Genomic DNA, 15577 nt, shown 5'->3' on the forward strand with positions numbered 1-15577 from the left:
TGTGTGTGTGTGTGTGTGTGTTTGCAGCTTCTTTTGAACAAAACAATTCTGCTAAACAAAACTGCTAAATATCAATAGTATCAAATGGTAAACTATCTAATTGCATAGGATAAGACTTCAGAAAAATAAAGGTGTGCAACAAAGGTATCTGTGAACTTTCATTCACATGTCTCTTTCCCATAGTTTAGGGGAGATTTCCTTTGTCCTGACCCTGGGTAGCTCAGGGACCTCTGTTCAACTAGCACCAGAACTTGCTTTAGAGTTAACCCAGTGATCTGGATCCTCCTTTAATTCTTCTGCCTTCCAACCGGCCAGGATACCTGTCTTTTCTCTGATCCCCTTCATGGCAGAGGGAAAAAAATGACTTTGTTAACTAGTAATTTCCCTGAGACTGTTTTTCCTCTATCCAGAAGTGGCTACATTTCCCAACCTCTGGCTCCAGCTATTCCCAGTCAGCTAGAAATAATTCCCAAAGTTTGAATAATGCTTGCTTACGGTGAAAGTGGGGCATTGCAAACAGCTCTGCTTGAGGTCAGTGTTTACAAACTGTTCATTCTGGGAAAGTTCTGTTATGATCTCAGGCATATAAGCAAGCCAGGATCATTTATAGAAACAACCAAAAACTGTTTTGGTACACAAGATGTTTTGTGTTGAATTTATCCCAAATTCCAAGGCAGAATTTCACATACCTCCTGGAATAAGAAAGCTACAATGGGAAAATTTCAACGGCATTTATTTTTATTTATAATTTATACCCTGCCAGCTTCTAAAAAGATTGAAGACAGCTTCCAATAAAAGACATGTACTCAAAAAGTTTTCTAAATTGGGAAGAGAAAATGAAAAACTCCTGAAGGAGGAGGAAGCCAAGAAGGTAGTAAGAGTAACATGACTCAAGATTAAGTTCAGTTCTGAGCTTTCTAGAAGCTAAAGCAAAGATGGAAACGCTCAGGGTTGCAAACTTTTCATTATCTGAGTACAGAAAATGTGGTTGCAAAGCAGTGGATTAGCTCTGTAGGGCTATCAATGGGCCTTGTGCCGGGTTCATTTGGTGACTGCTATAACGTCCTATGAGGAAGCCCACAGGGAGGGTCCTGCAGGCACAGGAGGCGGCATGGGGCCCCGGGCATTGCTAGGACTCGAGGCTGCACAGCCTGGGCCAGCCACTCGATGCAGAGGGCCCTGCTTCTCCCCTTGACAGTGAAGGGCCCTCAAGGTCATAGGACCCTTCATGACCTGCTCCATGGTCCTCAAGCTCACTTCTGGGGCTGGGCCTCTTCCCTGGGCATCCTCTTCAGGGCTCCAGTCCCACAGAAGCTCACTCTTCTGTGTATGTGTACATGTGCGTGTATGTGTGTCTGTCTGTCTGTGTGGTGGTGGTGGTGGGTACTTGGACTGAAGAGTGCGAGTCTATAACCCACAAGCAGTGCAGGATAGAGCAGGGGCCACCTGGGGAGAAAAGGCCAGGCCCTGGGTTGGGGCCAGCTCTCCACCTGCCCTTTTGTCCCATGAGCCTCTGTTGGAAGATTCTACATCTGAGTCTGGCCTTCCAGACTACAGAGCTACATTTGTCACTCTGGGAGGTGCAGCCTACCCCTCAGTGCTCCCGCCATTCAGTCAGTGTCACTGTAGTCACTGACCCCGTGCCGCTGAGGTCCCCTGGGGTGGGTCCTTGCTCCTGGCCTTCCTCTGTTGCCCGCAGTGTGCCCTTCCCTCTTTGCTGTGGATAAAAGAAGGCGGTTGTGTATGCCCCTCCCCCAGCACCAACCAGCCACTTAATAACTGTGAGGCAGATAAATGACTAAAAGAAAACCTGAATGTCCCATGTCACAAGCTTAGAAAATGTAATGAACTTTGCGTTCCCAGTGATTACAAGCAAACCCTACATCTGTTGGTAGCCAGCATACACTTTTATAAACTGGCATCACCTCCTTTTCTGATTTGATTCACCTGCACAGCCCTCCCAGGCCACCTATCTTAGGCTGGCTTCTCCTCTGCTTGTGTCCCAACCCTTAACCCACCTCCAGGATCCTTTCCTCTCCTCCTTTGAGGTTGTTCTCCACTCTGGGCCTGTGAAGCAATGATTCTTATTTGCACTATCTTCCTTCCAGCTTTCCAGGGGTCTTAGTCAGCTAAGATTCTGTGACCTCGCCTGCCTGTCCAGTTGTGTTGTCCCAGCTTATGGACTGAGATCCTCAGGTCACCTATATACTCCCTCATATGGACTCCAGAACCGGTCTTTGAGGTGCTCTTCCATTGGGTCCCTTTGCTCAGCCTGTCTCAGGGGGTTTCATTGACCAGTTGCCCTTAAACCCCTCACCCCTGATGCCTGGATGAATGTAAGAGTCCTGCGCAGCCCCTGACACTAAATGTGGAGTGACCAGGGTGGGGGTGGTCACATGTAATTTCAGCCGACTGACAGTCACTTGGAAGAGTCCAACTGTAGTGACCCACAGAAGCCTGAGAAGGTTGTTATGGTAGCAGGTGGGCCATCAGTGAGACGCATCCCTGGGACAGATGCTGGTGACAGCAAGCATTATTGTCAGAGGCAGGAACAGAATAGGGCAGTGGCTGTGGACCCTGTGCCAACTTCAGCAGCAGCACAGGGCACTGGGGCATCCTCAGGGGCCACCCAGGGACCCCCCCCCCCAATGTCAACTCCAGTATGCCAGCACCAGGCAGGATGGCCTGTCCTGGGTTGCCTACTGCATCACACGTTTTATCTTACTCAATGCTCTTACTAACATGATACCATGGAAATTCCTGTGCCCATTTTAGAGTTGAAGACAAGAGGTCTGCACGACATCATTTGCCTGAAGTCATCCTGCTGTCAGAGATGTGCCTTTGGGTGGAGAGGGTTCTGACTGGGGGCTGAAAGCTGAAGCTGGAGGAGGCCTGGAGGCCGGGGTGGAGAGGGGGGCTCAGGGCAGACTGCCAGCTTGCACAGGTGCCAAGTGCTGTGAAGAACTGTTCTAACGGTGATAATGGTGGGTTTGATATAAAGCAGTTTTAGCTGCAGAGAAATGTTTATTGGTGAATCAGAGCATTGAACAGACTATTACAATGGGTATGAAAATGAATGAGGCTTGGAAATGTCTGCTCCAGGCCAGGAATGTTTCAGGGATGATTTCTAGGGCAGCACTTGGTGCTAAAGTTTCCTGAAGACCCCACTGACTGAGCTCCTAGAAACGACTCTGCCTTCCTTTGGCCTGCCTGTTGCTGCCCTGTGCTGGATTCCACAGCTGGATAGTGTTGGGCACCAGGCTCCGACCTTGGATTTGCACTGCTCTTGAGCCACTGAACACTTACTGAACTAGCAATTTAGAAGTTTGGGGCCACAGGAGGCCCAGGGTCTAGCAGAATCGGCCTGCCGTGTGTGTTTTGAGAAAGTTGGTTTTAATTTTAGTGCTTACTGCCTAGGCACGGAGTAGGGATCACACACTGGAAGGGACCATATTAACCTGGCAGCCGAACTTTCCTGACAACTCTGTTGCCTCCCAGCAGACACAACCCAGGAAGCCAGGTGACCTGGGGCTTGTCACACTGGGTAATTAATGTGTGATGGCACTCAGCTCAGAGTGATTTAGTGACTAGTGAGAAATCAGATATAATGCTGAGACTTACATTAAGTGCACAAATTGGGGAGATTGGGTGGAATTATTAGTCTTTGTAGGGCATATTAGGTTCAAAGGAATTAGATGGCTGGTTCATTTGTCTAATTTATTTGACTAACAACTCTGTGACCAGGTAGCCTGGCTCAGGTATTCTTGGGTGCCCTTCCTGATCCTAAGTACTCTCAGAGTAAAATTTCAACTTATATTCTCTGAAGACAAAAACAAAACCCTCTACTGCAGAGAAGTTCTAGGAGGTTTTGCCAATACAATACAGGGGAAGAGTAGAGTTTTGGGATGAGGTTCAGAGAGTGTTTCTGCTCTCAGGGAGAAGCCTGAGGCCAGAGTGCTGGCAAGGCTGTCCTGGTGGCATAGTCACTTGGGGGAACATGTGTCTAAGGGTCTTCACTTGTTCATTTCTTATTTGGCAGGTCAGGGTTCATGAATGGTAGGATCAAGTCTGATGGCTTTTAACTTTTAAACCATTTGTCATAGGCTTAGGGGTTAGAACACACCCACCCCCCACACACCCCCACTGGGGACTTAGAAACTAATTTTCCATCATCGTGATATGAGTTTCATTGTCTTTAGCATCGGAGTGAATGCGGCAGCATGACTGAAGATGCAAATGTTGGCCTCACTAGGACCCAGATGTACGCCACATGCACCTGCTTGAACACTTGGATCCTCTCTTTCCTCCCCTTCTCCCCGCTCCCCCTTTCTTCCCTCCCTTTACTCTCCCAGCCTATGTCTGTGGCTAAGTCTTGACCCTGAAGGAACAATCTGAGGATGAATGTAGGCATTTCTTAAGGTCTCACCTGAGTCCAAGCTTTTGAACTCAGCCCTCACTCCCTGCTCCTCCGGTAATGTTTGGAACTCTAAGAAGTTTAGCTGAGGGCCTGAGATTCAGCTCAGCAGCATAAATGCCTGCCTGGCAAGCATGAGGTTGTGAGTTCAATCCCCAGTACCAAAAAAATAAAATAAAATAAAATAATAAAAATATAGGTAGTTTAGCTAATCTACCTTGATTCTACTTCCAAATGAAATTTCCACAGCACCCAGGGGACATCCTGGGAAGTAGAGATTATTTCCAAAGACAGGAAAAACTGGGATGCAAGCTGGTTTGTTGGACAGAGCCACATGTTGGCAGGCGAAAGAGCAACTCTACCAAGTCTAGAGACAGATCAGACACAGTGTGGTCCACCTACCTACGTTCCCCGACACTGACAGTGCTGCATCAAATAGTCTCCCACGCAAGCAGGAGTCAGGACACCTGATAATGTGCTGTCTCCATAGATATTTTACTATAACCATATGTAATAAAAATCTGTGAAAAGGGAAGCAGATATGTATGGCCACAAGCAAGCTGACAGCAAAGATTTTCCTCAGTAATTCTTATGTTTTGACAAGAGGGCTTATTTCGCCTTTCCTGTGTTTTTACTCTACTAGAATTCCTAACTTTGTTGCCTCCTCTACTCTAGGAAGCTCTCCAAGAAGCTGCAGCCACCATAGACTGAAGGCAAACAGGAGGCTACAGGCAGTGGCTGCAGCACTGGGTTGCCCTTGGTAACCCTCAGATGGTGTGCCTTTGAGGATGTCCACTGTGTGGGCCTCATGCAGAGGGTAACATGAAGGGACTCAACTGCCACCACAGAGGTAAGTGGAGAAGACAATCAGTAGTAATAAAATAAACATTCCCATTACCTGGCTTGGTAGAGCAGAGGGGCAACTGCCAAAGCTGGGTGTGATCCTGTAAGGAGGGTTAAAGTCAAGCTTTCCATGATGGGGTTTTGCCAACAAGTTACTCAGTGCGTGCACACTGCAGAGCTAGAAACCAAAGGCCCAGAGCCGCTCGTTTCAGACTCCTTGGATGTCACCTATCAGGCTGCAAACCAGGAAAACCACCCCAGGCTTGGGATGCCAGGGGCAATGTGAAGACTGATTTTGGTAGCATTTTCAGACAATGTGCCAAGTTTTCTCAGTTTGCCTGATTTAGCTTCTTAGGAGTCCTTTAAGGGTGAGTTTTACTCTTATGTCTTTTAATTATATTTATGTACTTGCTCAATCCTTTTTTACTATTGTTCATTTTTAAATAATAATCATGCCTCATCAAATGGTAATGAGGCAAAGGACCTGATCCAGCTGATGTAAGAAATATAAATTAAGGTCCTAAATCACTTTGCTAATACTGAAACTGTGTGTGCTTCCTAGTAACTGTAATTCTAATTTTCTCCAAATCGGAATGTGTTATTTTCCATTAAACAAAATTTGCTAACACCTTCACTCACTGTGACAGATTCGTGTCTTGGTTGGTAAGAGGTTTGCTGGCCTCCTCCTCTGTGCTCACAAAACCACAGCCTGCGACAATCCCGCTAACACCAACAGAATCCTAAATACTTGCTGTGTCATTGGTGACTTCTGACAGAAAAGAAAATAATGACAAAATGCTATGAAATATTGTATTTCACTAAGTTTCATTGGAAATTTGAGGAAATTCTTTTTATATTTTACCTGTATTTACCGTTTTAAAGAAGGTACATGAAGTGAGGTAAAAATCAACATTCTCTGCATACCAAATCTAGATTAATTTTGCCTCAATTGAAATAGCTAAATTCAATAGATTTTAGTTACTTTTGTCCCTCTCCCCCAATTTCTTCCATTTCCCCTGTAAATTTTGTGAGGATTAATTCACAAGCTTAGTAGTCTCATACTCTGTGACACCAAACACAACATGACAGGCAGGATGATTAGGTCCCACTTTTTGACTGAGCAGCCTCGGCTTCTCCTCTTTGTCAGCAAGTTGGGACGAGGACATGATAGGGGATTACCCATGCCGGCTCCGACTGGCCTGGCTCCGCTCCCCGCTCAGTCTCTGCACTACTGGAATCTGTCTTTCTTCTAGTTATAGGTTGCAGTCACAGGCAGGTAGTTCCTACCCCTAATCTTCCTTCCCAGATTGTTCAGAAATCATTTTTTTTTCATACTGCAAAAAACAAAACAAAACAAAACAAAACCACCAGCAGCTGGTGGGTATGTATTACAGGGCTGCAATAACAGACTCTGTCTTACTCTGAGATTGTAAAAGCCACTCTTCTGGCCACCATGTTTTCTTCGTGTGGCTTTAACAGCTCTTTTGGACACTGAGATTCTAAGTGTAAAGCTTCATACTTACCTAATCAAAGCCACATCCTTACCAAAAGCTTCTTTAATGTTGGCTTAGAAAAGGAAATGGAAATGGTGGTGTTATCCCTCCTTCCCTCCTTTAAAGCATTTCTAGTGCTCAGCCTCCATGAAATGGATTGCTTATGGGGAGATAATGTCTGTTCTATTCCTTTTTAAGTCTGTGAAAAATGTCATCCTGGTTAATAGGGTGATTAAAACTCTTTATGCTCCAGGAGATAAATGTGATTATGTTTGTCATACTCTACCCAAGATAAAGACAGCAAAGAAGGCAAACTTGAAATTCCGTAACACTTCCTCTCTTCCATATCCAGGAACATTCAGAACTCAATACACAGATGGTACTTCACATAAAGAATAACATTATCTGTTAAACATTTTTCCTTTCCATTAACCAATTTAACAATGTGCCTCTGGTATAAAAGGAATAGACAAATGACTAAATCTTCAGATATGTGAGTCCTGACAGTGGAAAAACACCATGTAGTCATACTGCTTCTTTTCTCTTTGAATTTAAATCTTTGTTACTTTATTTTTGCTTTTAAAATGCAATTGGAGCCTATGCTTTGTACCTGTTCCAGGAAATCTGTCTCCATCAACCTTCCTTCCATAGGTGACTCATGATCATTATTCCTATGGGAGTTGGACCCCTGCCATCTATCAAGGATGACAGAAGTCAAGAGTAAGAGGAGGGTTTTGTCAGCATTGGGCACACCACAGAAGCAAGCATACACTCAGTCCTCCAGTGCCAGGCTCTGGGGGCACAGCCTGCCAACCATGGCACTGGCTCTTTACTGGGGCCTGGCCGCCACCTACCTCTGTGGCTGTAGGATCACATGGCCTGAGAGGAAAGTCCCTACCCTCAAGGAGCTTATCAGACAAGACTTCATTAAATAGAACCGCTAATAATGATTTCACCTTCTATCACTCTAGCAAGCTAAGGATTTATTTTTTCCAACCCAGGAGAGGCCTTTTAAATATCAATAGGTCTGCTCCATCCAAGGAAAATGAAAATCCAGATCTTAGCAGAAATAGTTGTAGGTCATGCCCATTCTCTTAGCAAGAGCCTGGACTTGAACACAACTCACTTTGGCTCCTGCCTTTCCTTCATTGCATTCACAGGCCAGAAATATTTTCTCCACAGAGATCTAGTCAAAAATGAAAGCTAGGTGAAGGGTTTTTTGCTACCCACATGTGCTGATAAAGTTCACAATCCTTTCCTTTTTGTTTTAGATTTTTAACAGGTTACATGTGAATCCCAGACACTGATTACACATGTTTAATTAACAATATGGCAATTTTAACAGGGTAATGTGGTCTAGTGAAAAATGTTACATTATGCACTTGACATTTCATTTGAAATTTTTCCTTAGAACTAAAAGGTTTCATTGTAACAGAAATTTCAAATGTACTTTATTAAGGTTGATTGCTGACTAATTAGAGCCTAACCAATTCTAAAGAAACTGCGCAACTGATTTTCCACCAGAAGTTATTTCTCTGAACATATTGACATAATAAAAGTATTTTTCTTCTTTGAAAATTTTATAGTAAGAAAAGCTGCATGTGGACATAAATAGGTCATGGAGTACAGGTTTAGTTATATAAGAATTAAACAGGAGGTGACAATATTAATTCAGTACTCAGGTTACTTTCTATTTAAAATATTTAAGATAGGTGACACTGAGCTGCTTTTACTGTATCAACTGAAATAAAAACTACAAATAATCAGTGTTCAGGGATCCAGAACCAATTCTCAAAAAAGTGTCTTTTACACCCTTGATTATCATCATTATTATTTCAGCCCATTGTACCTCTTCAAGTTATCATAATCTGTTACTGACTTTCTGGCCTGAGTGTAAGAATTTATAGGGCCATCAAGTGAAGTCACCAGGTAAATAACAAGCACATATGTACCTGCTGTGAATCAGACTGCACTCAGGACCACGATCCCTACCATTTCCCACTGCACTGGTTTCACCACTGACCTTGGCACTTTGGAGTCTGGCAAACAGGAATAAGTCTTCCAAATTCTCAGTTGTATATTGATAAAAAAGGCTCTTAAAACTTACTTAATTAGATACATTGAGGTTTTACTGCTGTTAAGGATCTACTTGTAAAGATTTTCTATTAGACTTTTACTATACACTTTTTTTTCAGTTATGAAACATGGTTTATTCTTTTCTTCTTCTTATAAACAGAAGTACTTCCCTCTGAGGTCTCTCCACCTGTGGAAGTTATCCCAATAACTATTTTTAAATACTTAACTTTAGGAAATCTGCCCCTCCCCAATTGAGGCACAGATGCAGAGGAAGTCCGCCTGCTCAGGGGGAGGCTGAATGCCATCAACAATCTGCACGGGTCCTAGGGAGAAAGCACGCCCAGTCCCTTTTCAGTGGTGCTGCCTCCGAAGCCACCCTTTCTGCAGTGATCGCGTTGGAACTCATCTGTGCTCATCTCATTTAGTTTTCAGTGCTTCCTCCCACTCAACAGCTGATTTGGAGTTCTTGGGAATTGTTGGAAATATTGATTGCATTTTACTTCGAAAGTCTTTCATCTAGAAGAAGAAAAACAAATCAGTCATCAAATGTCAAAAAAGGGAGAAATAGGCAAAGCTGTCAGAAGCAATACCTTTGCTGACTGGAGAACAGTTCACTGCTCATAGGTACAGAGCAAAAGGAATACTAATAAAAACCAAGGTCTGTATACTAGCTACGTGACAGAAGAAAAAATATACCTCTTTTCTTCTTCCAAGTATAAATCCATTAACTAAATAACATCAAACTTCTCTCCTAGTCTGGAAAGCAACATGCCCTGAATCATCAGTCCTCCAGGATATGGTTTTTGCTATCAGAAGGATGATGTGTATCACTGGTTTTCATATATAAAGATGTGGCAAGGATGGAATTCTGACCATCTGAATAAATGAATATACTCAGATTAATTCAAAGTTAAAATTTTAGAGCCAGAGGGAAAGAGTAAAGAGAAGACACTTTGTAGGGGTTTAATAAAGAATGAATCACTGGATGGCAGATAACTTGGCATGTTTCATGTGCCACGCAGTGTGGAAACCTACATAGAAATCTTACCAACAGAGGTTCATCTGGAATTGGTGAGTCAGAGCAGGGGGCTGGGTGATGTGACTATGCAGTGTCAACACTGTCACAGTTCACCTGGGCACCCAGTCCATCTAAGGTGTTACTGCGAGGGCAAGGGAACACTGACTTAGGGGAGCAGAATAATCTTTATCTTAGACAACCATACTTACATCCTTTAATCCAGCGATGGTGAACCTTTTACAGTGTTCAGTGATACAGACAGCCTGCAGTGGCACGCATGCCATACGTTCACCAACGTTGCTCTGATCTACCCTTTTTCATCTGTATGGTCCTGTTATTAAGATTCTATTTCAGCAGCACTACAGTGTTATAACTTTTCCTCAGCAACCACAGCCAAATGAACACAGATCTACTTGACTAGGTTTGCAAAGTACCCTGGACTCTCAGCAATGTCCAAGACATTTCTTAGAGTGTTCATCTGAGAGTTGGCTAACGTTTTATGTTAATATTTATTTTAAGGTGAGGCTAAATCTTTATCTTGTTTTAAAATTGAGGGGTTGAATTTTGTTCAAGACTTGTAAATCCTAGCATTTACCCAATCGCTACACTGCTGCTGTTGACAGCACAGTTTCTGGTATCAGACAGACCCTTGGTTCAAATCCTAGCTCTACCACTTGGGAAAATTGCTCACTCTGTAGTTGTAGCTTCCACATATGCTGAATAAAGACAGTAACTACCCGCCTACTACTCTTAGTGAGGACTGAGTGAGCAATACACACTACTTCCTAAGTGCTCAATATATACGACCTATGATCACTAAAATATCAAAATGTTATTTTCCAAGAATAAAGCTTACATGGATACAAATATTGTAATGTGTGTATTAAAGCATTATTTTGTAGTTACATTATCATTTATCATCTGATACTGATGGTATCAGCATATATTATTCTGATACTGGAATTTATAAGGTTACCCATTGTGTATGGCCTGTAGGAGGCCATGCTACCTGTCTCCACATTCTGAACCCAGATACCATCTTGCTGGCACACACATTATGGGTGTGCCTCTCCCCACTCCTTCCCATTCTCTAGTTTGTACTATGATGACTCCTTTAGGGAAGTTCTTCACTAAAAGCAGCACTGTATGCCTGAGGAGGAGGAACTGGAAACATGGAGGAGTGGGTGTCTTTCATTGTCCCCAACCACAGCAGACGGCCATTTGTATATGGCAGGAGTTGGTAGACACAGGTCTTATTGTTCAGAATGGTCCACAAACGAACTGCTTGGTCTAAAACACCAATTACATGCCCAGTGAGAAACTGTGCGTAGAAACTCAGAGTTGAAAAACAGATATCTCTCCAACCAGGGTCTGGCTGAACATTTTTTAAAGTTTAGCCTAATGACATAGTTTTCAGATGGGTGTCAGATCACCAATGTGTGAGCAGCACCGTTTACCACTCTCCCTTCCCAGAGCTGCTAGGAAGGGAAGGAGTGGGAAACGCAGTCAAGGCCAGGGCAGGAGAGTGAAGGCTGCCACTCAGCTTTAGCATATTGTGTTCCCCTTTCCTGTTCTTGGCCTGATTTCCTTCAGTTCTCACATCTCCAGAGAACTGCACAATCCACCTGCTCCTTGGAGCATACGTGAACACCTGAGCCAGCGGAAGAAATCACATCTGAACAACACCCAACCAGGATTATAAGGGTTTCAGATTGAGGTGGAGGGCTGAGGAAATTGGGATGGAGTAACCTTGAGCCCTGTTCTGTGATGGTCAAGCTTTGGACATCACATTTAAGTTATAAATGGGGTTTCAATTTGCTTTAAATAATGAGATTCCACAAGAGATTTTTAAGCTTTTACTATTTAGGGTTTTGCATAGTAAATGCAAACCTTCATTTTTTTTTCTACCTGTGCCAATTTCTAGTACTGTATGTATTTCAGAAAATGTTATTAGTCTTAACATGAAAGTCTACATACAAGTCAACAGAACAGTCTCCTGCTTAGACGTCCTTAAAAAAAAACATTTACGGGTTAAGTACAATTAAGCCAATTTGGTTATAAAATAAATGTACTGAATTCCATCATATTAATCACAGCTCTAGAACTGTCCCTTTGCTCTATGTCCCAAAGAAGCTGGGTGAAGAAGGGGCATGCTGGGGATGAGCATGTCCATCAGCAGCTCAGTATTACTCTGAAGCACTTTCCAAACCATGTACACTCTCCTCTAGAACCTTCTCTTCTCCCTTTTCTCCATTGAAGAGAATTTTTCCATGGTATAGATCCCACAGTCAGCCTTTCAAGGAGGGCCCCTGTGCACTGTCACAGACTGTGCCCAGGACAATTCCAAGAGTGTTCTGCACAGAGACTAAGACATGAATGGTACCTCTCTACAGTAATGTGCTTACTCTTTTAGAAACTTCATCCTAAATCCTAATGTTTTGCTGTCCAACAGTGCTGGACATGGTGTAATATTACTAGAAAGTACCCAAGACCGCAGGGTTCAAATGGGGTACTCTGATTAACTAACTGGGAAGGGTAAATTGTTATAAATATGGACGTTCAGAGAAATGGATATGGTTGTTTTTTAGATATCAGAACGGATTCAAGATTATGCCTTTAATGATGTTATTCACATTCACATTTCAGTAGCTTCCCAAAGCCCATATGCCAGGTAGATACTGTTCAAAGGGTCTTTACTGGGTGTCTGGTGTATTTTTTCACTTGACCCTCAACAAAATGGGGGCAAATGTTAACCTCCTTTTAAAGATATGGAGATGGAAGCTTGCAGAAACTGTACAAAGTGCTCAGTGTCATAGCTGATGAAACCAGCCTTAACGGTGGAGCAGGTGGGCTTACCGGGTGCATCACTTGCATGTGCACATGGGTACCACTGCTCACCTGCTGTGCATGTTGTGGTAGGTAAAAACGACCTGAAAACTTTTGGTTTAGTATATAGTGTCCTGAGAAATTACTTAACACTTTAGGTTATATCCTCGACTTAAGTAATTTTGGAAAGTCTTTTCAGCATCAACTACAATAGGCAGTTATTGGAATTAAATGCTCTGAGTTTCAAAATGTTTTTGACATTGACTAGCTCATTCATTTAGCTTCTACATCCTCACTTGTAGTGGGATTTTCTGCCAACCTCAGAGAGGGCCAGAATTAGGAGGACAGAACTATATAGAATCTACATTATAGGATCAAAACTTTATAGGATGGAAAGCCTTTGATTACAGAGTCAATGGTATTTTCAAGAATTTGTAATTCAATTCATAAAATAGAACAGAGTAAGACATATAATTCCAGGAGAAAAAAGTATAGTAAGGTTGTAAAATTAAACTGAAGGGGTGGAGCAAAGATGGTGGATAGGTAACAGCTGGCTAGAAGCTCCCTGAGATAGTCAATTTGGAATTCAACATAATACAGCATGGGGAGCCCCGAACAGAGGGAGATGAATTCTCTCATTCCAAGAAGAAATTTAAGGTGAGAAGAACCAATCAAACATAGTCCCAGTGCTATTATTGGAACAGCAAAAGGTTCAGGGCTCCCACCACAGCAGGCAACTTATGAGATCCTGCCACTTTGACTCATTGGAGGTGCAGTCATACTGAGGTCGGGGGTCGGCCAGCCGAATGGAGAACTGAGCTGGTGGGGAGCCTGCATTGACCTGTGGTAAGTAACGGGAATGGAGCCATTCCACGGAAAAGGGGGCTCCAGTGGATGACATTCTGGGACTGGGCAGGACTGGCAAGCACAAAGGGCAGCAGTGACTTCAGCCAGTTGTTCCCTTCCCAAATAGGATTGGTGGAGTAAGCTAGGCCTGGGTCGCATGACCTGGCTGCGACCCAATAGGTTATCTGAAATCAATTCCCTACAGCGGTGGCGCACACTAATGCAGTGAAGCCTCAGAAATTTGACTGACCCAGAGGGGAGGCGGCGCACAGTGTTACAGTGCAGGCCTCAGCAGCTTGACGGATTTGGAGGGGAGGGGCCAGCATATGCTGCCCCTGTTTGCAACTCACTAGCACACTGCAGTGGGAAGGGTCACCTAGCCAGCGTGCTTCAGAAGAATTGTAACCAACAAAGAAAGAAACTTGGGCCTCCTGGAAGAAACAAAAAAGATGGAAAGAGGAAGCAACTAGCAAAAGTCCTCAGATCCCAAACCTGAGAACACTGACCCAGGACAGGTAAATACAAAGGAGAATGAGAATAGCAAACATGGGAGAGCCAGGAGAACATGGCGGACAGATAGCAGCAGCTATGGAGGCTCTCTGAAAGACCCAGGTTAGAATTCAGGAATGGTGCTGAGTAAGGAATCATAAGCAAGAGGAGATATGCCCCGGTGACCCAAGAACGAACTGGGCTGAGAGAAACCAACTGGGAATGCAATCCTGGTGCTATAACAGGAACAGATAAAGCCTCAGCGTGGAAGCTGGAGCCCGCGCCATTGGAAGCCGCGATTTGGGTTTCCCGCCGCCGTGGCTGCATCTGCATTGGCTCGGTACGGAGAGAGACACGTGGAAGCTCTGAGAATGGGAATCGGTGAATGGAGTTGAGAGCAGGACGGGCGGGGAGCCATGCATCCACCTCTGGTGAGTGAGGGAAAACTGGGACTCTTCCACGGTCTAGGAGACTCCAACAGAGGACATTCAGGGACCGGGCAGACTTGCGGGAACAGGGCACTGCAGTGACTTCAGTCACATATTCCCCTCTCAAGCGGGATTGGTGAGCAGTGCCTAACCCAAGTGACACTGCTGGCTGAGACCCAGTAGGCTAGCACAGCCCAGATCCCAGCGCCTGAAGGTGACCTGGAGGGGCAGGCCCCGCATAGGCTGCCTGGTCTGCAACTTCCTGGTGTGCTGCAGTAGGCGGGAACACCTAGCTGGCGCAATTCAATCAGACTGTGACTGACAGGGAAGGAAGCTGGGCCTCCTATATATGCTTGCATATATAAGGAACAAAGAATATGGGAAGAGGGAGCAACAAGAAAGGGTCCTCAGCCCCCAATCCTGAGAAAGAGGCAACAGCAGACACAGCACCAATAGACATAAAGCGCTATCTCCAGAGCCTCATAGACAAGTTCAGGAATGAAGTTATTAATGACCTGAAGCTAGACATAAGCAGAATAGTTAGAGAAATGCTAAGCACCACCCAAGAAAAAAACAGATGGTGGAATGGAAGAACAGAAAAAGAGGGGAGAATTGTTTGATGGAGAAAATAGAGAAAGCATAGAATACGTGAAGCAGGTTCAAAGAGATTACCAGGAAACTAAAAAGTCTATCGAAAACTGGCATAACAGCTTGAAAGAAACTAAGGACAGATTATCTGAACTGGAGGGCAGATTTGTAATGTGGGAGCATGAAATGAAAAACTTCTTAAAAATAACAAAGAAACAAACAGCAATAATACAAAGACTAGAAGATGATAAGAGGGTCTATAACTTAAGAATTAAGAACATAAAAGAAGAAGTAGGGACACAAACAAGTGAACTACAAAAGCTACTCACAGAAATAATCGAGGAGAATTTCCCTAATTTAGCAAAAGGTAAATATACTCAGTTGTATGAAGCATACAGGACCCCAGCCACCTACAACCCAAACAGAGCAACACCCAGGCATATAATAATTAAAATTCCAGAAATCCAATACAAGAACAGAATACTAAAAGCCGTCAGAGACAAGAAACAGATCACTTACAAGGAAACACCCATCAGAATTACAGCAGACTTCTCGG

The 15577-nt window shown here is 43.9% G+C and overlaps 1 protein-coding gene across 3 annotated transcripts in view; it reads right to left on the reverse strand.

Moving 5' to 3' along the window:
* Positions 1–7920: 7920 nt before the first annotated feature.
* The window catches only part of Tmem242 (transmembrane protein 242), a 39123-nt gene continuing 31466 nt past the window's right edge, over positions 7921–15577 (reverse strand). For all 3 annotated transcript variants that reach the window (XM_063232946.1, XM_003468431.5, XM_063232947.1), the window contains one exon: positions 7921–9342. In XM_063232946.1, the coding sequence (XP_063089016.1) occupies positions 9323–9342 (20 nt within the window). In that variant the 3' untranslated portion in view covers positions 7921–9322. The remainder of the gene's footprint in view (positions 9343–15577) is intronic.

Source organism: Cavia porcellus, unplaced genomic scaffold, assembly GCF_034190915.1.
Source record: "Cavia porcellus strain 051 isolate PalLab524CR breed Dunkin Hartley unplaced genomic scaffold, mCavPor4.1 scaffold_22, whole genome shotgun sequence".
In the NCBI taxonomy this organism is placed as follows: Eukaryota; Metazoa; Chordata; class Mammalia; order Rodentia; family Caviidae; genus Cavia; species Cavia porcellus.